General features: G+C 45.2%; 1 protein-coding gene across 1 annotated transcript in view; it reads right to left on the bottom strand.

Moving 5' to 3' along the window:
* Nucleotides 1-1,474: 1,474 nt before the first annotated feature.
* Nucleotides 1,475-25,098, bottom strand: part of ADAM17 (ADAM metallopeptidase domain 17) — a 145,274-nt gene continuing 121,650 nt past the window's right edge. Inside the window, exons 12-20 of the mRNA XM_075341098.1 lie at nucleotides 24,281-24,433; nucleotides 23,452-23,651; nucleotides 21,574-21,677; nucleotides 14,375-14,509; nucleotides 10,726-10,856; nucleotides 10,394-10,472; nucleotides 8,801-8,889; nucleotides 6,961-7,017; nucleotides 1,475-2,018 (exon numbers count right to left, since the gene is read on the bottom strand). Of these exons, the coding sequence (XP_075197213.1) occupies nucleotides 1,680-2,018; nucleotides 6,961-7,017; nucleotides 8,801-8,889; nucleotides 10,394-10,472; nucleotides 10,726-10,856; nucleotides 14,375-14,509; nucleotides 21,574-21,677; nucleotides 23,452-23,651; nucleotides 24,281-24,433 (1,287 nt within the window). The 3' untranslated portion in view covers nucleotides 1,475-1,679. The remainder of the gene's footprint in view (nucleotides 2,019-6,960; nucleotides 7,018-8,800; nucleotides 8,890-10,393; nucleotides 10,473-10,725; nucleotides 10,857-14,374; nucleotides 14,510-21,573; nucleotides 21,678-23,451; nucleotides 23,652-24,280; nucleotides 24,434-25,098) is intronic.

The following is a 25,098-nucleotide window of genomic DNA, read 5'->3' on the forward strand; positions in this document are numbered from 1 at the left end:
CATGGTAAGTATTAAGTGGTTAATGGACCATGACTAAGGCAGTATGCCGAAACGCATCCGTCTGTGCCTCCTACGCATTTTGTGCAGTATCATTGCTGTCACAATATATTGATTTTTAATCTTTAAATTAAAAGTTACATTTTCTTCATCCGGAAATCTAAGAACTACGCTGGATTATTTGCTTTCTGCTGTTTAGTCTACTATGATTGCTCCTACCGGATCCATGTGTTACAAATTGGGACTGGATTCTTTTGGGTACAGCAATGTGGTGAGCTATCTTTTTTTTTTCTTGATGTTTCACATGCACCCATAGACTTTTATAGGTGTCCGTGCGTCAAGGGACGCTGCAAATTGCAGCATGCAACAATTTTTTTTTTTCTCATGCCAGCATGAGAAAAAAAAAAAACACTGATGAGCACCGCTCCATAGTATAACACTCGAGCGAATGATATCCGAAAAAACATCGGATCGACTCTTCCTTTTTATACAGTGATGTGAGCGAGCCCTAAAAATTCCTTTGTCTTAGGATCGTTTACATGGCGGTATGATATGACCGCCAATTGTTAAACCTTTACCAATCAGCTATTTATACAAAGACTACAGTACACGATGCCCACTGTAATAGACCAGAGCACATAGGCGGCCTTGGTTATTGGCAGAGCAGGTCTTGTTCACACAGGACGATGCACCGGTGAGAACGATGCTCTTTTGCGCTGCACAAAAGATCATGTTGCTCGTTCATCGGGTGATTGGCAGCCTGTTTACACTGAGAGAATTGTAAACAGGCATAAGACCACTCATTCACAATTATCTTACAGAATAAATGCAGCTTTACCCCTAAAACATTACTCCAAACCATCAGCCACTGAGTGTATCCATTCTAGGTTACTGTCCACAGTTTCTCGTATAATCCATCTGTTATAGCACAGAGCCACAATACAGGAAAAAGGAGTGGGGTCTTTTGTCTCTCTATAGGAGGTGAGAGGGGGTCTTTGACTCTCTCCTCTTCTGTCTGTCACATTGCATACAGGAAAATCAGAGAGGCAACTTTTAGTTTGGAGCGTGCAAGATATTGCATAATGATAGGAGTAATACACACTAGGAGGTTCGGGAACACTCCAGCTCCGATAGTGCTGGCAGAATACTGACTAAGTTGGGCAGGCCATTGAAAAAAAAAAAAAAATGAAAGGCAAGTTACAGACCATGACAATTTGGGACAGTTCCTGGACATACCAAACTGCCGTGTGCAAAACAGTTATCTACGGTAGTTGTGGGCGAATGAGCATGGCCATGTTTTTGGGAAACATGACAGGTACCCTTTACATTGGGTTACTAGTGTAACAGCATCTGAAAGGGACGTGTTTTCTGCATAGGTAGACGTCGTGGCCGGATGACATAGAACTGTGAATCTGCACCACGGAGAGGTTATTTCTAAGGATAAAAGGAATAGTTTGCAATCATCCCATTACAAAAGCAGTGTAAAGCCGTTTAATCATAAATAGACTTCCCTTTAAGAATATGTGTTAGGGCGTACAAAACAACACTTGGCAGAAAATATTAAATATATACAACATCTGGCGACTTCAGAAAACAGTGCACAATGGAGGGGCTTCATGTAGATTGTCTTCAGACACGCATGTGATTGTCATGGCTGAGCGCTGGGCTGAGCGCCGGGGCTATCAGCACTCCGTCTCCTTGCTGTCCACTCTTCCCTGCCGCTGGAGCTTAAAAGAAGAGGCCTTCTCACTCCTGGTGACCGGGTGGTCGGTGAGGTCCTCAAAAGACTTGGCAGGAGAACCGCTGTTGGGGAAGGGGTCATCATCAAACTGGTCATCGAGGTGTGAGTCTGTGCTGGGGTCCTCTTGGATAGTATCCATCCTCTGATGGTCAGCCTTAGCGGAGTTGGGAGCTACTGGCACTTGCTGCAAAGACTGGAATCGGGTGTTGGGTTGGGACGATGGGAAAGGCTTCACAATACGTACAGGAGCCGAGTCCATACTGCTCAGCATTTCCACATTCTGTCAGGAAAAGAATGAAAATATAACATGAAGAACACATCATATTTCCCAGTTCTTCCCTACAACAAACCTTAAATCGCACCGTCTATGAGTGTAAGGCAACTGGCTGCAGCAGGAGCCTCCCCCCAAACTGCAAGTTTTAGGAATAAGGAGAAAGTGCTGACACATGCTTATTTATTATGCTAGGTTTACTTTTCTTTTTAGAATCTGGCAATTTATTGTTTTAGACTCTCATATTTTACTCTCCTTTAAAAAAAATCAATTTGACCAATCAGGTTAAAGGGATCCTGTCAGCAGATTTGGTGACTATGAGCTGTGGCCACCATGAGTGAGCTCTTATATACAGCATGTTAGAATGGTGCATATAAGAGCCCAGGCTGCTGTGTAGAACGCAAAAATGACTTTATAATACTTACCAAACCGGTCAGTACGGTGCAGATGGGTGTCTCCATTCTATGTGTCTGGCACTTCCTCTTTTGGCTATCTTTGTCCTCCTTCTTCTGAAGTCTGGGTGCATGATGCGTCCTAAGTCATGCACATAGGCCAACATTAAGGTCCTACGCAGGCGCACTACAATACTTTGATCTGACCTGCTCAGGGCAGATTAAAGTGCGCCTGCGCAGGACCTCAATGCCGGCAAGTGTGCATGATGTAGGACGCCTCATACACCCAGGCTTCAGAAGAAGAGGACAAAGATGCCCGAAAGAGGATGCGCCAGACACGGAGAATAGACACCCCTATCTGTTTTATTTTTTAAGATTTTATTTTAATGGGGGGGAAAGTTGGGGGCAAATTTCATATTTTTTTTTTTATTTATTTTAAAATATTTGTTAAAACATTTTTTTTTTACGTTTTACTTTATTTTCTATTCCCCTTTGGGATATTGAATCTTCCATCGTCCATCTGCTTAGACTATATGCAGCAATACCACAGTATTACTGCATATGGCACAATGCACAGTCGCCCATGGAGCATTGACAGACCACATCTTCAGCAGGCCTCCTGCTATGATGACAACCCATCCGCACCCCACAATCACGTCCTGGGGGGGCTGATGGGTGGTTAGAGTAGTTTATCAGCCTGAGGTTACTAAAGGAAGATGATTACTGAGTAACACGGCCATTATCTGCTATGACGGGCTGGCTCACTCCAATCGAGTGCCATATGTGTACTGCGCTTGTCATTTAGGGGTTAAACAGGGGAATACATGTTAGGCCCCATTCAGATGTCCATTTTTCATGTTTCTAGTAAAGGGGCATGAATAAATTTGCAGGACCCTGGCTCAGTGGTCAGGTCATATATATATATATATATATATATATATATATATATATATATATATATATATATATATATATATATATATATATATATACACATACATATACCGTATATATACATATACCGTATATATATATTATATATATATATATATATATATATATATATATGTATATATACACACACACACACACACACATATACATACATACACACACACACACACACACACACACACACACACACCGGTATATACAGTACAGACCAAAAGTTTGGATACACCTCATCTCTAGAACAACTGTTTAGAGGAGACTTTGTGCAGCAGGCCTTCATGGTAAAATAGCTGCTAAGGACAGGCAACAAGCAGAAGAGACTTGTTTGGGCTAAAGAACACAAGGAATGGACATTAGACCAGTGGAAATCTGTGCTTTGGTCGGATGAGTCCAAATTTTAGATCTTTGGATCCAACCACCGTGTCTTTGTAGAAAACGTGAACGGATGGACTCTACATGGCTGGTTCCCACCGTGAAGCATGGAGGAGGAGGTGTGATGGTGTGGCGGTGCTTTGCTGGTGACACTATTGAGGATTTATCAAAATTGAAGGTATACTGAACCCGCATGCCTACCACAGCATCTTGCAGCGGCGTGTTATTCCATCTGGTTTGCATTTAGTTGGACCATAATTTATTTTTCAACAGGACAATGACCCCAAACGCACCTCCAGGCTGTGTAAGGGCTATTTGACTAAGCAGGAGAGTGTGGAGACCAGGTCATCTGGCGTAACACCCCAGTCACCAGACCTGAACCCAATCGAGATGGTTTGGGGTGAGCTGGACCGCAAAGTGAAGGCAAAAGGGCCAACAAGTGCTAAGCATCTCTGGGAACTCCTTCAAGACTGTTGGAAAACCATTTCCGGTGACTACGGTACCTCTTGAAGCTCATCAAGAGAATGCCAAGAGTGTGCAAAGCAGTAATCAAAGCAAAAGGTGGCTACTTTGAAAAACCTAGAATATAAGACAAATTTCCAATTGTTGCACACTTTTTTAAGTATTTCATTCCACAAGTTTTAATTCATAGTTTTGATGCCTTCAGTGTGAATCTACAATTTTCAGAGTCCTGAAAATATAGAAAACTCTTTGAATGAGAAGGTGTGTCCAAACGTTTGGTCTGTACTGTGTATATATATATATATATATATATATATATATATATATGTAAAAAAAACCATTCAATTAACATGTTTTGGCTTGGATATTATTTAAACCGTCCGTTTACCAGACACAGTTTCCATGATATAGGTATCTAAAAGGATTTCCTGGGCCTTAGACACTGATCCTCTGTATATGATCTGTGGTCAGCACATACGGGACCTCCAATATCAGCACAACGAGGGGCTGGTGGATTCCTGGAGGCAGCACTGATGCTCCTCCATCTTTTCCATAGGCACAGTGCTCCTCTGCTCAGGTCGCCGGGCCCGGTGCTACATTTATCCCAGTTGTTTGAGTAAATCTTAAACTAGTATTCTCAAGTTTGGAAGTTTTAGTCCATAGGTTGGGGGATAACGGACTGCTGGGACCACCACGTGAATGGAGCTGAGGTTGATCATGCACACGGCCGCTCCATTCACTCTTATTGGGAGCGCCGAGAGCTGCGCTTGGCTGATTTTCGGCACTCACATTACAATGAATTGAATTGCAGTGTGTATGATCGACCACCACTCCATTCACCCGGGGTTTCCGGAGCTACAAGTTCTCAGGATCTATGGGGTTCCAGTGGTCAGACACCCATGGATCGGGAACATGCTAGGGAATAACTTCCAAAGTGACACAAGCTCGTTGCCTTGGAGTAACCCTCGACACTGCTCTATCCCTTCAAGCCACACATCCATTCAACTCATGCCGATTACAACTCAAAAATATCTCCCGGATCCGTGCTTTCCTTAACCAAGAATCAGCAAAAACATTAGTGCATGTCCTCATCATCTCCCGCCTCGACTACTGCAACCTCCTGCTCTCTGGCCTCCCTTCCAACACTCTTGCACCCCTCCAATCTATCCTAAACTTTGCGGCCCGCCTAATCCACCTCTCCCCTCGCTACTCCCCAGCCTCGCCACTCTGCCAATCCCTTCACTCGCTTCCCATCGCCCAACGACTGCAGTTCAAAACATTAACCATGACATACAAAGCCATGCACAACCTGTCTCCTCCATACATCTATGACCTCCCGGTACCTACCTGCACGCAACCTCAGATCCTCACAAGATCTCCTTCTCTACTCCTCTCTTATCTCCTCTTCCCACAATCGCGTACAAAATTTCTCCCGTGCATCCCCCATACTCTGGAACGCTCTACCTCAGCACATCTTACTCTCCCCTACCGTGGAAAGCTTCAAGAGGAACCTCAAGACCTACCTCTTCCAACAAGCCTACAACCTACAATAGCCCTCAGTCCAGTAGACCACTGCGCAACCAGCTCTGTCCTCACCTATTGTACCATCACCCATTCCCTGTAGACTGAGCCCTCGTGGGCAGGGTCCTCTCTCCTCCTGTACCGGTCTGTCTTGTACTGTTAATGATTGTTGTATGTATACCCTCTCTCACTTGTATAGCGCCATGGAATAAATGGCGCTATAATAATAAATAATAATAATAAACTTGAAAATACACTTTTAATAAAAGGCAGAAAATCTTCTCAAGGAAATGCGCACACAGCGTCCTTAAGGGTACGTGCCCACGATCAGGGTTCACAGCGTTTTGGACGCAGCGTGTTTTTGCTGCATCCAAAACGCTGCGTTGTACAGTAAAAGCACAGTGAGGAGATTTATAGAAATCCCATGCCCACTGTGCTTGTTTTTCCCGCAGTGTAAACTGACCTGCGATGCGGCTCCTGAGCCACAGCATGTCAAATTATTGCTGCGGAGACGTGAGTGTTCTCCGCAGGGTGTCCGCAGCAGATCGTCGGCACAGGTAGCTGTAGTCTTCTGTGGAGAATACTCGTAGCCCTGCGGGACAGAATGCAGCGTGTCCTGATAGTGTGCACATACCCTTAGACGCCAGGGCAAGCACTGACATTTCCAAGGTGATGCCCTTTCTGGAAACCGCCGACGGTCCTGACATGGGTTTGCCGTCATTCTTGCGGAGGATCATCTATTTCTCTGTAGTGTGAAGTATAGAGAGCTCGCTGCTTCTGAGCTAAAGCGGCATGAAGAATGAACATGTCACTTATATTTCCCGCTTCAGGGTTTCCGAACCGCGAAGCAGTTCAAAGAAGTGACATAAGACAGAACATCTACACAGCAGTATCGCGCTGACATTGCTGTGCACTATGGTCATATTATGGGGAGCTCTTTCAGATGAATTGCAGGGGGAACATGCACAAAGCCTTAGAGACTCGTCAATGCCACTGTTTTCCATAACTGAAGGTCAGAGACGCTAAAGACACTTTCTCGACACAACTGCCAGGATGTGTATATGATATCTGCTGAAACATTATCCTTCATGCTCACCATCGTTATCATCATCACCTCTCACCCGATGATGCTGGAGAATCCCTGTAATGTCAATGGCCACATGTAGAATAAGCAATTTTATTAGAGCCATACAGAAGATAAAGTGCCTGTAAACCTAATAATGAAGTAACCCCATTATAGGATGAACACTTACGCTTGGCAAGAACAAGGATTTGGCATTTTCTTCATACTGCTTGTCCAGCTTCTTATCCTAGAGAAAAAAAAAACCGCAGGCGTTTACCGGTGTATAAAACGTCAGCCATCGCTGAATTAGAAGCATTCGGGGAGATCGATCAGTTCAAGCTGCGATGGAGACTTCACCAATACATTCAGCCCCTGCACAATGAGCTCCAGTGTCTCCACCGGTGCCTCCAGAACTGCATTTACGGAAATTACGAGATGTTTCTCAGAAACGGTCTGCCATCCTAGGGGACAACCCCACCTCTCGGCTGCCTAATGGTCCCTGCAGGACGCAGCCACGTACCAGTGCAAACTAGACAGTCTGTAAAAATCCACAATTGTCATTACTGTGTGACGCCCCTGAACTAGTCAGGGGGTCACAGGGTACTGCACCCCTTTCCTTCTGGTGCAGCACTCCACCCCTCATGGTTCTGGGATCCTAACCCTTGGTATTGCTCCATGAGCATTCAAACCCTAGTCACACCTCACACCACACCCTGTCAGCACACCAGTGGGTGGTCTAGCTGGAACAGGGCCACCCGCCTAGGGGTCAGGCAGACTGGTGGGAGGGAGGAAGTCAGAGAGAGGAAGTGCAGAGCAAAGCTTAGTCAGAACAGTGGTAGCTCCCAAAGAGTGAGGAGCTGTGAGCTGGAGCTCCTTGGGGACTTTTGGCTAGGTCACAGGCGGTGGTCTGGGACTGAAGGAGTTGGAGACCCGGTCGCAGGGTATTGGAGAAAGGTGCCAGGCTTAGTTTTGGGGAACGGTCGGCACCGGAGTACCTAGTAACCGAACCGGTACAGAGCACGGCGAGGTACTGGACCCTAGATCAGGGAGTAGCTTCACGCAACCTCATAATTAACCTGTGGAGGATAGTCTCTTTATGAACTTTCCCCAAGAGATCAGAGATCGAAGGCATCAACACAAAGAGGGGAATAGGGCTTTCCACCTTATGCGGCCCATTGAAATCCCAAGTGTCAGCCATAGAGAACACAGCTTCCCTACCTAATAGTGGGAGCGGGACCCTGACAGCTTCAAGCATAGGGGTCATTCAGAACATCTAAAATACAGTGCATGGAGGCAAGGTACAGACCATCAGCAATACCAAAGGGAGCGGACTCCCGGACGAGCTCCCCTCAAGTGGCAGCGGCACCCAGAGACTTGGTTTACTTTTGTGTCAGAGTCTGCTTTGCGGTCGCATCACTACCAACACTGCTTGAGTGAGTACGCTGTCCTCCCCTGCTTCCAATCTGCACCACGCTCCCCTATACCTCCATCATCCAGAGTCCCGAGGCCTCCCCTACCCTTGGAGGGAATGTCATCTGGCTGCCCCACTCCATCTCCCCCGGGTACTCCCATCGGCAGCGGTACTCCCCTTACTGCGAACCACGGGTGGCGTCACAAACTCTTCTCCCCTGTAAATACCCCCTTTGCATTTAAAGTGGCTGCGATCCCCCAGGTCCGGAGACCCTCGAGCCACAGCAACCCCCGGATCTGAGCGGTTCGACCGCTGCAGGGGCGGTACAACTGCATCCTTGGTTTTTACCTTCATAAAAATGGAGGCAGTACAGCAAGTAAAACCTAGGGGGCAGCGCAGGAGATTCAGATTTCTATGGCCTGTAATGGATAGATTTGGTTCTGGTGTCATCTGGATGCACCCAACTTTTTTTGCAGCCGATATCTGCGGGTTAGTAAGGTAGTGAAGCCGCCGGCACAACTCATTTCTGCCGTGGCAATATAGTTTCCTACTTTGGGTAAAAGTGGGGGGAACCCTTTGTATGATCCAATTAATCCTAGGATATTTCTGATACACTCACCACACAGTGGACGAGAATACTGAGAGGGATCCAGAAAAGCAAAGAGAAAACGATGACTGATCCGACAATGTTGTCTGCCAGGAATTTGCCTGAAAGAAAAAAACGGACATAAAATAATAACAGTGAATAAAACCTGATAAAACCAACGCACACAGGATCTCCGCTAGTAAAGGTCCATAAACGAGACGACGGGAACCGGCGCCTGAGAAGAGCGAATTCAGTTTTATTATTATTTGGTCAAAATGAATTGATGATGACCGTATTTGTGCCAAACATGACGACTGCGATTATTTGGGTTTACCACCTGACCGGCTACAGTAAGCGGCAGCTTTGGTTCCCGTCGCTCCTCCCTGCGTTACTTTGCAGAGTTTTAAAGGGACTCCATTCTCAAGATCTATAGATGTGACCGGCATCTACCATACACTTATGGCAAATGCTAGGAATAGGAGATTAAAGCAGGTGATGCTGTCATTAAATGGGAACATTGGCCCTTACTCATCATTTGCATTTTCTTGACACTCTTCTGTTTAATCTTGTGGCATTCGTTGCATTTTTTTTTTTTTTGCACCTAATCCTTCAAAATGGAGCACGCGTTTCATGAATTTTGCGCAACATCAAAAAAATCTTCATTTTTGTTATTAACTTTTTTTTAGGGACCATTTAGTGCAAAAGTCACGTTTCCCAAAGAATCAGAGACATTGTGAAACTGTTTTCTGGCGTACATAAAATCGTTCCCGAGGGAGGACTGGAGTCGATGTGCAACAAATTTTGTATCAGGCGGCACAGTGGCTAGCACTGTACGGTGGCTCAGTGGCTAGCACTGTACGGTGGCTCAGTGGCTAGCACTGTACGGTGGCTCAGTGGCTAGCACTGTACGGTGGCTCAGTGGCTATCACTGTACGGTGGCTCAGTGGCTAGCACTGTACGGTGGCTCAGTGGCTAGCACTGTACGGGGGCTCAGTGGCTAGCACTGTACGGTGGCTCAGTGGCTAGCACTGTACGGTGGCTCAGTGGCTAGCACTGTACGGTGGCTCAGTGGTAAGCACTGTACGGTGGCTCAGTGGTAAGCACTGTACGGTGGCTCAGTGGTTAGCACTGCAGTCTTGCAGCGCTGGGGTCCTGGGTTCAAATTCCACCAAGGACAACATCTGCAAGGAGTTTGTATGTTCTCCCCGTGTTTGCGTGGGTTTCCTCCGGGTACTCCAGTTTTCTCCCACACTTCAAAGAAATACTGATAGGGAATTTACATTGTGAGCCCCAATGGGGACAGTATTTCTGTAAAGCGCTGTGGAATTAATGGCGCCATATAAGTGAATAAATATTATTATTATTATATTATCTTTTTGAAAAGTAGCAAATGATGAATCAGGAGAAAACAAAATAGAGTAAAGCTACACTGAAAGAGACTTTAAAAAAGGTGAAAATTCAAATAAATAAATGAGGCGCAAATGAAGAATTGCACAAAGGAAATAATGAATGAGGCCCAATCTACAGACTGATTTGAGTCCAGCCTAGGCAGTGTGTAAGCCCGGCCTAAGTTACAGCAGTTGGGGTGGACCATTTCTAGGACGCAGCTACACAGAAATCACTCACCCAACATATTGATGCTCAGTTTGTCTATGAAGTCCCAGATCCTCTCGATCACATCTTGCACTTGTTTCTCACATTTTCCCTATAATAAAAGATAAAGCACATTACTACACGTCTAATAGAGAGTGACACGTAACCCTGCAGAGGAGAACGGACGACAGCTCCTGTCCACAGCTATTCACCAGGAGCAAATGCAGATGTCAGGAGCCGGGCAGCACTTGTGCGTCGCCCCCTGTTCTATACACTGTGCGCATGGTGAATCCCATAATATGAGATCCCGGTCTAAATATCAGGACACAATGAAGGCGAACAGATACAGAGAGGTGACCGCTTACATTGCCATCACAAAAGCCCACGGTGCACGGCTTTCCTTTCCGTAACAAGCGGTTCTGCTTGGAGGCGTCCGTGTACGGGCTGCAGGTCCCATCACTGTTCCGGCAGCACACTTTACAGGAGTGCTCCGTTTCTGAAAGAAAAACACAATATATTCCAGACTATTGCCCAATTTGAGCCCAAAAAAAATATGGAAAAGTCTCATGAGAGAGTTCCAATTCCCCTTCTTTCTAGTCATAGATTTCCATTCTATGCATCTGCCACTAGAGGGTGCTTATTACATACTATAGAGCTCAATGGGAGCTAGAGGTTAGGCTGCTTTCACACTACGTTTTTTTTAACATGCGTCATGAACGGTTTTTTTGCTGTAAAAGCGGATCCTGTTTTTACAGAGAAAAACGCATGCAAACGCATGTGTTATTTTGCAGGATCCTGTCACTTGAAGTTTATGTGCGGGCATTGGAGTCATGTGATCGGGAGTGAGGGGAACTGAACGTGACAGACTTGGAGCCGGCATCTGACAGCTGCAGAGGCTCGTAACCAAGGTAAACATCGGGTAACTTGCTTGGATGCCCATTATTTACCTTGGTTACGAGCGTCTGCAGCTTCTAGGAGCCGGGCTCCCTGCACGCGTAACCAAGGTAAACATTGGGTATCCAAGCAAGATACCCGATATTTACCTTGGTTACGAGCATCTGCAGCTAATAGGACCCGGGCTCCCTGCACACGTAACCAAGGTAAACATCGGGTATCCAAGCAAGTTACTCGATGTTTACCTTGTTTACTAGCCTCCACAGCTCTCAGGCAGGGGAGAGGGAGAGAGGAGAGGGGGGGGGGGGGGAGGGACTGATCACCCGAGGTTGGTTTCTGGGCATGCTCAGTAGAGCAAGCAGGATCCTGTCTATCAGCATGCCAGCGTTCACATGCAGTATAGTCAGGATCCAGCAATTTGCAGTATTTGGACGCAGCTCAAAAACACTACAAGTAGCGTTTTTGAAAAATGTTAAAAAACTGCAAGTCGCTGGATCCTCACGATAACGCACGCAAACGCAGGTGAACACATGTTGACGCGAGTCCATTGCAAATGCATTGAAATGAAAACGCATTTGCACTGGATCAGTTTTTGCATTAAAAAAACGTTCAGGACGCATGTTAAAAAAATGTAGTGTGAAAGCCGCCCTAGTCAAAGAAGTAACCTCCTATTCACCCCTTAGTGGCCGCCACACTGTGCAGTAATGTTACATCAATTAAAGGGATTGTCCACTACTTTAATGTCGATGGCCTATCCTTAGGATAAGTCATCAATGTCTGGTCAGCTGGCGTCCAACACTAGACACCCCCCGCTGATCAGCTGTTTCCGGTGCCGGCAGCAGGTGGCCAGAAATGCTTAGTTCCGGAGCTTTCCCATCTTCTGATAGCAGCCGCGAACTGCACATCTGACTCCTATTTAAATCAATAGGAGGCGGATGTAAAGTACCCAGCTGCAACCGCTATCTGAAGACATGGCAGCTCCGGAACTGAGCATTTCCTGCTGCCGCCGGCTCCAAGTACAGCTGATAAGTGAGGGTGCAATCAGGTCTAATATAAGTATTCAACAAGGGACTGACACGGACCCTGCTGATTTCTATAGAAGCGTCTTCTAATCATGCTGTAACGTTTTGCAAAGGTCATTGTGCAGGGAGTAAGTGATATGTAACATCACCAATTGTGAGCGGAGATCCTGTGTTATCAACTGTATATAGAGGTTACCTGTGATGATAATGAGACTGCTGAAAAGTCATATGTACAGAATAGAAAAGTGAGTACACTCCCTATGAGGAGTTGGCTTCAGACTAAAAACTATTGGATGTAGGGCAGAGTCCTCAGCTCTAAAGAATGTGGACTTTTTCCAGCACGGAGCGCTGGTTACACCAATCTCATTGTTGTGTTTTATTCGATATATTCTTGCTCATCACTGTAAGGTGCACAATAAGATATTAATGGATCGTGAGGGATGCTGTGGGAGACACAATTCAAACATGTGGGAGACACAATTCACAGGGCGGCACGGTGGCTCAGTGGTTAGCACTACAGTCTTGCAGCGCTGGGGTCCTGGGTTCGAATCCCACCAAGGACAACATCTGCAAGGAGTTTGTATGTTCTCCCCGTGTTTGCGGGGGTCTCCTCCGGGTACTCCAAGTTTCCTCCCACACTCCAAAGATATACAGATAGGGAATTTAGATTGTGAGCCCCAATGGGGACAGTGTTCCTGATGTATGTAAAGCGCTGCGGAATATGTTAGCGATATATAAAAATAAAGATTTATTTATTTTTTATTTTTACATACATACCATGCTCATCCAGACCCCAGGCCATAAAGCAGACACCTGCCATCTGATCTTATGTATATAGAAGGCCAGGCACAAGATTGGTAATTAAAGTAAACAATAATTCTATTACTCTCGTTAGTGTCGCAGAGGCCTTAATTAAGCAATTGTTCTCTGAGCCACTAGTGCCATTATATGGATGGTGATAGTAGACTCAGTGGAGACGTCACCACAGGGGGCCTCAGAAAAATACCTCCACCAATGCAGTTAGCTTTGGGGGGGAGGGTGTTTCCCAGATCTAGCCTCAAACCGGAGGCGGCTGGCTTGGGGTGCTTAGGATACTGATGAGGGTTATTGCCGGCTGGTGCAGGATACACGTTATGGTCGTGGTATCCATCAACTGGAGGAGCATAGGCTATGACTGTAGACCATACCGGCGGGAGATACAAAAGCTGTGGGAAAACCGAAAGTTGGGAGACAGTGGGTATCACTGGTATGGGGGGCAGTGGAACAACAAATCCAGGTTTGGGATCTCGTGGACGGGGGGCATCTCATTTTGGCCATCTACCCGGAGTTGCTGTAAGACCATGGACAGATGAATAAATATAAACTGCCTAGGTGATTAATACAACCCACAACCTCAGATCTTAACAACCCCAAAGTGAATATGGCAAAATTGTGCCCAATTATCCATTTTTCCTTCCCGGTGTCATGTGACTCATTAGTGTTACAAGATCTCAGGTGGCGCATGCGCAGATTTAGATCTTGGCTCAGTGATAAACTGAGATCTCAATGCGTGCATGCGCTGCCATTTTACTGGAGACTGCTAGAAGATCAATGTGCACAAGTTCTGTCCTTTTCTAGGACGCTGCTGGGGCATAAATTAAACTAGAAAACGATAAACACCAGAGACAATGGAGGGGCCGGGGGTGAACCAAAGACCCTACTCCTCACAGGCCGGCACTCTACACACAATCTACACAGCGGATTTCTTCACTGCAGTACCATTTTATTCAGCGTCAATCTGGCCATGTCACTACTTCAGTTAGCAGAACCTGATGACAGGTGGTCTTTAATGGGCTGTGCAGAGATGTACAGATGTGCCAGGCTCCGGAGAGCGCAAGACCCACTTGTAGCCAACCTCTAAAGGAGAGTCGGTATGGGGGAAATTACCAAATTGCCTAATAGAGTTTATTAAAATCGGAGACCCCCCCTGGAGTTAAGTGACCCCTCACATGTCATAAGTCTGTGTGAAATGGGGACAGATTAGGTATTAGTGATGGTCCGGGATAACGGCTCAGTGCACGGCTCGGCCGCGGTGTGTGTCTGTGCTATACACCCTCACCATTGCAGGCACAAGACTTGAGGTTCATCTCTATCTCACAGAAGGGACGACATTCCCCATTCAAGCATTTTCCCAGGTCTACACAGACGGTGTCATCGGCTGCATTTCCAGGAGCAGGACACTCACTGCTGTTCCCTGTGAATAGGCAGAAAATGAAGGTGAATGGACTGTGTCTGAAAAAAAAATTCATCAAACATCCTGGGCAGTGCATAAAGGATTATGCTACTCCTACATATACATGTCCAAATAAAGCAAAACAATATATATTATCTATCCATCCCTCTATCTATCCCTCTATCTATCCCTCTAGCTATCCCTCTAGCTATCCCTCTAGCTATCCCTCTAGCTATCCCTCTAGCTATCCCTCTAGCTATCCCTCTAGCTATCCCTCTAGCTATCCCTCTAGCTATCCCTCTAGCTATCCCTCTAGCTATCCCTCTAGCTATCCCTCTAGCTATCCCTCTAGCTATCCCTCTAGCTATCCCTCTAGCTATCCCTCTAGCTATCCCTCTAGCTATCCCTCTAGCTATCCCTCTAGCTATCCCTCTAGCTATCCCTCTAGCTATCCCTCTAGCTATCCCTCTAGCTATCCCTCTATCCCTCCAGCTATCCCTCTATCTATCTCTATCTATCTCTATCTATCTATCCCTCTATCTATCTATCCCTCTATCTATCTATCCCTCTATCTATCTATCCCTCTATCTATCTCTATCTATCTCTATCTATCTATCCCTCTATCTATCTATCCCTCTATCTATCTATCCCTCTATCTATCTATCCCTCTATCTATCTATCCCTCTATCTATCTATCCCTCTATCTATCTATCCCTCTATCTAGCTATCCCGCTATCTAGCTATCCCTCTATCTAGCTATCCCTCTATCTAGCTATCCCTCTATCTAGCTATCCCTCTAGCTATCCCTCTAGCTATCCCTCTAGCTATCCCTCTAGCTATCCCTCTAGCTATCCCTCTAGCTATCCCTCTAGCTATCCCTCTAGCTATCCCTCTAGCTATCCCTCTAGCTATCCCTCTATCTATCTATCCCTCTATCTATCCCTCTATCTATCCCTCTATCTATCCCTCTATCTATCCCTCTATCTATCCCTCTATCTATCCCTCTATCTATCCCTCTATCTATCCCTCTATCTATCCCTCTATCCCTCTATCTATCTCTATCTATCTATCCCTCTATCTATCTATCCCTCTATCTATCTATCCCTCTATCTATCTATCCCTCTATCTATCTATCCCTCTATCTATCTATCCCTCTATCTAGCTATCCCTCTATCTAGCTATCCCTCTATCTAGCTATCCCTCTATCTAGCTATCCCTCTATCTATCCCTCTATCTATCCCTCTATCTATCTATCCCTCTATCTATCCCTCTATCTATCCCTCTATCTATCTATCCCTCTATCTATCTATCCCTCTATCTATCTATCCCTCTATCTAGCTATCCCTCTATCTAGCTATCCCTCTATCTAGCTATCCCTCTATCTAGCTATCCCTCTATCTAGCTATCCCTCTAGCTATCCCTCTAGCTATCCCTCTAGCTATCCCTCTAGCTATCCCTCTAGCTATCCCTCTAGCTATCCCTCTAGCTATCCCTCTATCCCTCCAGCTATCCCTCTATCTATCTCTATCTATCTATCCCTCTATCTATCTATCCCTCTATCTATCTATCCCTCTATCTATCTATCTATCCCTCTATCTATCTATCTATCCCTCTATCTATCTATCCCTCTATCTATCTATCCCTCTATCTATCCCTCTATCTATCCCTCTATCTATCCCTCTATCTATCTATCCCTCTATCTAGCTATCCCTCTATCTAGCTATCCCTCTATCTAGCTATCCCTCTATCTATCTATCCCTCTATCTATCCCTCTATCTATCTATCCCTCTATCTAGCTATCCCTCTATCTAGCTATCCCTCTATCTAGCTATCCCTCTATCTATCTATCCCTCTATCTATCCCTCTATCTATCCCTCTATCTATCCCTCTATCTATCCCTCCATCTATCCCTCTATCCCTCCAGCTATCCCTCTATCTATCTCTATCTATCTATCCCTCTATCTATCTATCCCTCTATCTATCTATCCCTCTATCTATCTATCCCTCTATCTATCTATCCCTCTATCTAGCTATCCCTCTATCTAGCTATCCCTCTATCTAGCTATCCCTCTATCTAGCTATCCCTCTATCTAGCTATCCCTCTATCTAGCTATCCCTCTATCTAGCTATCCCTCTATCTAGCTATCCCTCTATCTAGCTATCCCTCTATCTAGCTATCCCTCTATCTATCTATCCCTCTATCTATCCCTCTATCTATCTATCCCTCTATCTAGCTATCCCTCTATCTAGCTATCCCTCTATCTAGCTATCCCTCTATCTATCTATCCCTCTATCTATCCCTCTATCTATCCCTCTATCTATCCCTCTATCTATCCCTCCATCTATCCCTCTATCCCTCCAGCTATCCCTCTATCTATCTCTATCTATCTATCCCTCTATCTATCTATCCCTCTATCTATCTATCCCTCTATCTATCTATCCCTCTATCTATCTATCCCTCTATCTAGCTATCCCTCTATCTAGCTATCCCTCTATCTAGCTATCCCTCTATCTAGCTATCCCTCTATCTAGCTATCCCTCTATCTAGCTATCCCTCTATCTAGCTATCCCTCTATCTAGCTATCCCTCTATCTAGCTATCCCTCTATCTAGCTATCCCTCTATCTATCTATCCCTCTATCTATCCCTCTATCTATCCCTCTATCTATCTATCCCTCTATCTATCTATCCCTCTATCTAGCTATCCCTCTATCTAGCTATCCCTCTATCTAGCTATCCCTCTATCTAGCTATCCCTCTATCTAGCTATCCCTCTATCTAGCTATCCCTCTATCTAGCTATCCCTCTATCTATCTATCCCTCTATCTATCTATCTATCTATCCCTCTATCTATCTATCTATCCCTCTATCTATCTATCCCTCTATCTATCTATCCCTCTATCTATCTATCCCTCTATCTATCTATCCCTCTATCTATCCCTCTATCTATCCCTCTATCTATCCCTCTATCTATCCCTCTATCTATCTATCCCTCTATCTATCTATCCCTCTATCTATCTATCCCTCTATCTATCTATCCCTCTATCTATCTATCCCTCTATCTAGCTATCCCTCTATCTAGCTATCCCTCTATCTAGCTATCCCTCTATCTAGCTATCCCTCTAGCTATCCCTCTAGCTATCCCTCTAGCTATCCCTCTAGCTATCCCTCTAGCTATCCCTCTAGCTATCCCTCTAGCTATCCCTCTAGCTATCCCTCTATCTATCTATCCCTCTATCTATCCCTCTATCTATCCCTCTATCTATCCCTCTATCTATCCCTCTATCTATCCCTCTATCCCTCCAGCTATCCCTCTATCTATCTCTATCTATCTATCCCTCTATCTATCTATCCCTCTATCTATCTATCCCTCTATCTATCCCTCTATCTATCTATCCCTCTATCTATCTATCCCTCTATCTATCTATCCCTCTATCTAGCTATCCCTCTATCTAGCTATCCCTCTATCTAGCTATCCCTCTATCTAGCTATCCCTCTAGCTATCCCTCTAGCTATCCCTCTAGCTATCCCTCTAGCTATCCCTCTAGCTATCCCTCTAGCTATCCCTCTAGCTATCCCTCTAGCTATCCCTCTATCTATCTATCCCTCTATCTATCTATCCCTCTATCTAGCTATCCCTCTATCTAGCTATCCCTCTATCTAGCTATCCCTCTATCTAGCTATCCCTCTAGCTATCCCTCTAGCTATCCCTCTAGCTATCCCTCTAGCTATCCCTCTAGCTATCCCTCTAGCTATCCCTCTAGCTATCCCTCTAGCTATCCCTCTATCTATCTATCCCTCTATCTATCCCTCTATCTATCCCTCTATCTATCCCTCTATCCCTCCAGCTATCCCTCTATCTATCTCTATCTATCTATCCCTCTATCTATCTATCCCTCTATCTAGCTATCCCTCTATCCCTCTATCTATCTATCCCTCTATCTAGCTATCCCTCTATCTAGCTATCCCTCTATCTAGCTATCCCTCTATCTAGCTATCCCTCTATCTAGCTATCCCTCTATCTAGCTATCCCTCTATCTATCTATCCCTCTATCTAGCTATCCCTCTATCTAGCTATCCCTCTATCTAGCTATCCCTCTATCTAGCTATCCCTCTATCTAGCTATCCCTCTATCTAGCTATCCCTCTATCTAGCTATCCCTCTAGCTATCCCTCTATCTATCTATCCCTCTATCTAGCTATCCCTCTATCTAGCTATCCCTCTATCTAGCTATCCCTCTATCTAGCTATCCCTCTATCTAGCTATCCCTCTATCTAGCTATCCCTCGATCTAGCTATCCCTCTATCTAGCTATCCCTCTATCTAGCTATCCCTCTATCTAGCTATCCCTCTATCTAGCTATCCCTCTATCTAGCTATCCCTCTATCTAGCTATCCCTCTATCTAGCTATCCCTCTATCTATCCCTCTATCCCTCCAGCTATCCCTCCAGCTATCCCTCCAGCTATCCCTCGATCTAGCTATCCCTCTATCTAGCTATCCCTCTATCCCTCCAGCTATCCCTCCAGCTATCCCTCTATCTAGCTATCCCTCTATCTAGCTATCCCTCTATCTAGCTATCCCTCTATCTAGCTATCCCTCTATCTAGCTATCCCTCTATCTAGCTATCCCTCTATCTAGCTATCCCTCTATCTAGCTATCCCTCTATCTAGCTATCCCTCTATCTAGCTATCCCTCTATCTAGCTATCCCTCTATCTAGCTATCCCTCTATCTAGCTATCCCTCTATCTAGCTATCCCTCTATCTAGCTATCCCTCTATCTAGCTATCCCTCTATCTAGCTATCCCTCTATCTAGCTATCCCTCTATCCCTCCAGCTATCCCTCTATCTATCTCTATCTATCTATCCCTCTATCTATCCCTCTATCTATCTATCCCTCTATCTATCTATCCCTCTATCTATCTATCCCTCTATCTATCTATCCCTCTATCTATCCCTCTATCTATCCCTCTATCTATCCCTCTATCTATCTATCCCTCTATCTATCCCTCTATCTATCCCTCTATCCCTCCAGCTATCCCTCTATCTATCTCTTCTCTATCTATCCCTCTATCTATCCCTCTATCTATCCCTCTATCTATCTATCCCTCTATCTATCCCTCTATCTATCCCTCTATCTATCCCTCTATCTATCCCTCTATCTATCCCTCTATCTATCCCTCTATCTATCCCTCTATCTATCCCTCTATCTATCTATCCCTCTATCTATCTATCCCTCTATCTATCTATCCCTCTATCTATCTATCCCTCTATCTATCTATCCCTCTATCTATCTATCCCTCTATCTATCTATCCCTCTATCTATCTATCCCTCTATCTATCTATCCCTCTATCTATCCCTCTATCTATCTATCCCTCTATCTATCTATCCCTCTATCTATCTATCCCTCTATCTATCTATCCCTCTATCTATCTATCCCTCTATCTATCTATCCCTCTATCTATCTATCCCTCTATCTATCTATCCCTCTATCTATCCCTCTATCTATCCCTCTATCTATCCCTCTATCTATCCCTCTATCTATCTATCCCTCTATCTATCTATCCCTCTATCTATCTATCCCTCTATCTATCCCTCTATCTATCCCTCTATCTATCTATCCCTCTATCTATCTATCCCTCTATCTATCTATCCCTCTATCTATCTATCCCTCTATCTATCTATCCCTCTATCTATCTATCCCTCGATCTATCCCTCGATCTAGCTATCCCTCTATCTAGCTATCCCTCTATCTAGCTATCCCTCTATCTAGCTATCCCTCTATCTAGCTATCCCTCTATCTAGCTATCCCTCTATCTAGCTATCCCTCTATCTAGCTATCCCTCTATCTATCCCTCTATCTATCCCTCGATCTAGCTATCCCTCTATCTAGCTATCCCTCTATCTAGCTATCCCTCTATCTAGCTATCCCTCTATCTAGCTATCCCTCTATCTAGCTATCCCTCTATCTAGCTATCCCTCTATCTAGCTATCCCTCTATCTAGCTATCCCTCTATCTAGCTATCCCTCTATCTAGCTATCCCTCTATCTAGCTATCCCTCTATCTAGCTATCCCTCTATCTAGCTATCCCTCTATCTAGCTATCCCTCTATCTAGCTATCCCTCTATCTATCTATCCCTCTATCTATCTATCCCTCTATCTATCTATCCCTCTATCTATCTATCCCTCTATCTATCTATCCCTCTATCTATCTATCCCTCTATCTATCTATCCCTCTATCTATCTATCCCTCTATCTATCTATCTATCCCTCTATCTATCTATCCCTCTATCTATCTATCCCTCTATCTATCTGTCTATATATATCTGTGCCTGTGACAACATTTCCTGGCTCCGCGCTTGGTTAGCAAGAGTCTTAGGCACAATAGCATAGTTTATATTCTTACATAAACTACAAAAATGGTATGCGGATTGACTCATTTCAACAAGACACAGGTTTCAGGGGACACAGGTTTCAGGGGTCAAAACCTCTCTGATAACGTGACACAGGTTTTTGTTTGTGACTTACTGGGCTGTGTTTTTGTTTAAATAAAATCAGTGTTTTATCAGCAGGAGCTTATCTTACAGCAGAAATCTTATACACATGTTTATTTCCTTTGTGTGGAACAACACAAAAACAATCATAGATATTCCGAAAAATAGGCCAGAGAAAATTGTAAGCACCTTTCCAAAATTGTGGGTAAACAACTTTGTTGCTACACTGTTATCAAATAACTCTGCAGATTTATATATAAAGAATGTGATCGGAAAATAAATTTAATGTCACCATTTTCCCCTACTCCCTCCCCTCACCTACCCCCATAATAAATGTGCTAATAGTTAAGAATTTATTGTCAATATGATGTAATATTTGACACAATTTGTAAATACATCAGAAATCTTACTCCAGCCAGTAACTGGAGTAAGATTTCTGGCAAGTCGCACAAAGGCGATGAATCAGGCAGCTAGGACGCCACCTCATCAGGACCGGTGTGAACAGCGCCGGTCTTGATGAATGACTATTATACAAGATGTCCGTGAGTGACAGACGTCCTGGCAAGATCCTCCAGTGACTCCAGCAGTACGTACCTGTGCAGTAGGCCTCGCCCTTACAGGTTGCATTTATAGCTTCCTGGCATTTCTTTTGTGCAGTTTCAAACTGGCAGCTCTTGCAGCACGGACTGTTCCGATCACTAAACATTGGAGGATTTAGAAAAAAATATTTTTATGATTTAATGACCCTACTAACCTAACACATTGTATGACTTAGCACACATAACATACAGACTAACAATACAGTGCACCACTCGGGGTGACCATATACTGTGCTATACTAGAGACTTCTGCTTCAACCTGCCGGACCAGAAAATTCTACTTTTCGTGCTCCTTCTTTCCTCCAAGAGCCACAATGTTTTTTTATTTTTCCATCAACATAGCGGAACTTCTGCAGAAGTTGTAGTTGCACGCGCTGCCTCCGGCCACCATTTCTTTGAAGCCCACACAGCTGACATCTTCCGAATGACCAGTGCCTCACCGTCCACAGCGAGCACCAGCACAGAGCATCGCCGGCTGCCCCAGCACAGCGCTGCAGCCCACAGTGAGTATCTGGCCCCCCCCTGCACCACCCGTAGCATTGCCGTACTCTTGTACCGCCCCTGCCTCCTGTGGCCCCCGGTAAAACACCACCGGATTATAAAACAGGCCCCATAATTTTTTTTTTTTCATCTCTAAATTTGGGGTGCATCTTATAATCAGGAACAACTTATAAAAAGATAAATACAATAATTTATATTATATTTTGATATATCGGGCATTTCTGAATGCAGAGATACCAAATGCATTAATTTTTTTTAATAGTTTTATTTTTAATGGGGCAAAAGCGGGGTTATTCGAACTAAGGGAGTTTGTTTTATTTTTTCATATTTTTGTAACTATTTTTTTCCCCACTTTTTCTTGATTTTACTAGTCGCTTTGGAGACTTGAAGCTGATGTAGTCTGATCCCTTGTGCTGTACAGAGCAGGGCATCAGCACCGTCTGTACAGTATGAATGTTGATCTATGAATTTGGCGCTCTACTGGTGTTCAAAGGAACAGCCACAGAGGTCATCAGCTGACATGACTACCCATCGGCATTCCCACGATCATATCACAAGGTCACCGATGGCAGCTGGAAATAATACATTCCGCACAGGCGAACGTTAAATCCCGCTGTCAGAGATGGACAGCGGGACTTAACTAGTTAACAGGCGAGGGTGGATCAGAGATCCACCAGTGCCTGTAAAGCCCGCTTTATACGCTGCAATGTATCTTACAATGTGTCGGCGGGGTCACGTCGTAAGTAACGCACATCCGGCATTGTAAGTACATTGTAGTGTGTGACAGGTACGTGCGATTGAACGTTAAAACGTTCATCGCATGCACATCGTACCTTTCTCTAGAATTGCACGTTAGATTGTTCATCGTACCCGGGGTAGCACACATCGCAGTGTGTGACACCCCGGGAACGATGAACAGATCTTACCTGCGTCCTGCGGCTCCCGGCCCACAATGCGGAAGGAAGGAGGTGGGCGGGATGTTTATGTTCCGCTTAGCTCCGCCCCTCCGCTTCTATTGGCCGGCTGCCGTGTGACGTCGCTGTGACGCCGAACGTCCATCCCACTTCAGGAAGTGTATGTTCGCCGCCCACAGCGAGGTCGTATGGACGGGTAAGTACGTGTGACGGGGGTTAATCGTATGTGCGGCACATTCAACAAATTGAACGTGCCGCACATACGATGGGGGCGTTGCAAATCGCATATGAAATCGTATGCGAAATTGCAACATGTATGCAGGGAAACATATGGGCTTGCCGCGCATCAAAGGGACAGACGCGGCCTTGAACGTACCGGTATGTGCAAGGCTCTGAAGGGCTTAATAGAAGAGAAGAGTTCTCTAGAAGGCACATTCTCAAGTTGCTCTTTTACTGACCTGCATTTTGCATTATTCTTAAACTTGCAATCAGAGGTACAGCAGGGGTCATTGTGCTGGTGCAGCAGTCCCGGGTCGCAGTCTTCCCCCTCATCCACCCTGGAGTTGCCGCAGACCTTGTTGTTGCGCTCCTTGAAGCAGATGGACGCTTTGCTCATCAGTGTGCGCAGGATTGACTCTCGGCTGCAAATGGAGAACATCTGACGGGAGAGAAGCAGAAATGACTGATGGGTTTGGAGATCGTAGCCCTCGTCCTTCATCTTGCTTTGCCCCGTTTACATGTGTAATGTAGAAAGACAGAATAGAGCAAGGGTGTACAAATAATGCCGGCAAACCATGCACAGAACCAGGCACCATCATTTTAATTTTCTATAATTAGGCCCCATTCTTTGAGCTAGAGAAAACAGAGTTTAGTGTCACAAAATACCTCTAACAAAACATGGTCATGTTGAATTCATCCCCACAACTACCCTGTGGTGTACATGCCTGTCTAACATATCCATACACTGTCTCAATTCTCAGGTTAGCTTAACTGGCTGCTCTTTTCAATTGGGAGGTTCTGCCAGTATTATAGGTGCTGGAACTGCTTTTCGTCACTTGTTAGCATGCACTACTCCTGCTATTGTCCAATGGCTTGCCTGAACTCAAAATTATCTTCTGTGTTATGGCAGAATGCAGCGTGACAGACAGGAGAGCAGCACGTCCAAGAGCGACTTTATGTGGTCTACACAACAGAAGGCGGCAGGCGGGCAGCGTGAATAGTGAGTGCACAATTACTAGTGTAAGGTGTCCAGAGAATAGTGAGCAATGTGGGAAGGATTAGCTTTACCTTATTGTTGTGGTGGTCTCCGCTCACAGCTATAGGATACATCACAAATTTGCCGCCACGGTCCTCACTGGGCGCACAGTCTTCCATGCTGTCGGGGTCGTGTTCAGACCCAAAGTTATGGCCCAGCTCATGCGTAGTCACCAGGTCAGCCTCCTGCCCGAGAGAAGACCGAAATCAGTGATACACATAATGGCTCGTCCCAATCCAGAGCTCTGCGGTGAGCGGGTCCTCCCGCCATTAGTCCAGCTATCTACGGACGATGCATCACTGGAGACCAGGGGACGATACATAGTCACCGCACTGCTGTGCCGGGACATGCTGGTGGTTTGACGGTAAAAATGGAAGTAGAAGGGGTGAGTATATTTAGATGTGCAGCTAAAAAGTGAGCGCTGTATGCTGCAGGGAGGATGTCACCACTAGTCCCAGCATGGCTAGTTATTTATAGAACAATGTTGTAAAAATGCTCTGTGGCTTGTGCAGAAGTCACTGTGCAGGGAGGAGGAGGAGGTGAACTGTGACCACTATCCATAGTGGATCCTGTGTTATCTATATAGGTGGGTTATCTTTCTTTATAATCCTTATTTATAGAAGAATGTTGTAAAACCTCTCTGTGGAATGTGCAGACGTCACTGTGCAGGGGGGGAGGAGGAGGTGATCTGTGACCACTATCTATAGTGAATAGTGGATCCTGTGTTATCTATATAGAGGGATTATTTTTCTTTGTAATCCTTATTTATAGACGAATGTTGTAAAACGTCTCTGTAGAATGTGCAGAAGTCACTGTGCAGGGGGGAGGAGGAGGAGAGCTGTGACCACTA

This window comes from Anomaloglossus baeobatrachus, chromosome 3 (genome assembly GCF_048569485.1).
Source record: "Anomaloglossus baeobatrachus isolate aAnoBae1 chromosome 3, aAnoBae1.hap1, whole genome shotgun sequence".
Lineage (NCBI taxonomy): Eukaryota > Metazoa > Chordata > Amphibia > Anura > Aromobatidae > Anomaloglossus > Anomaloglossus baeobatrachus.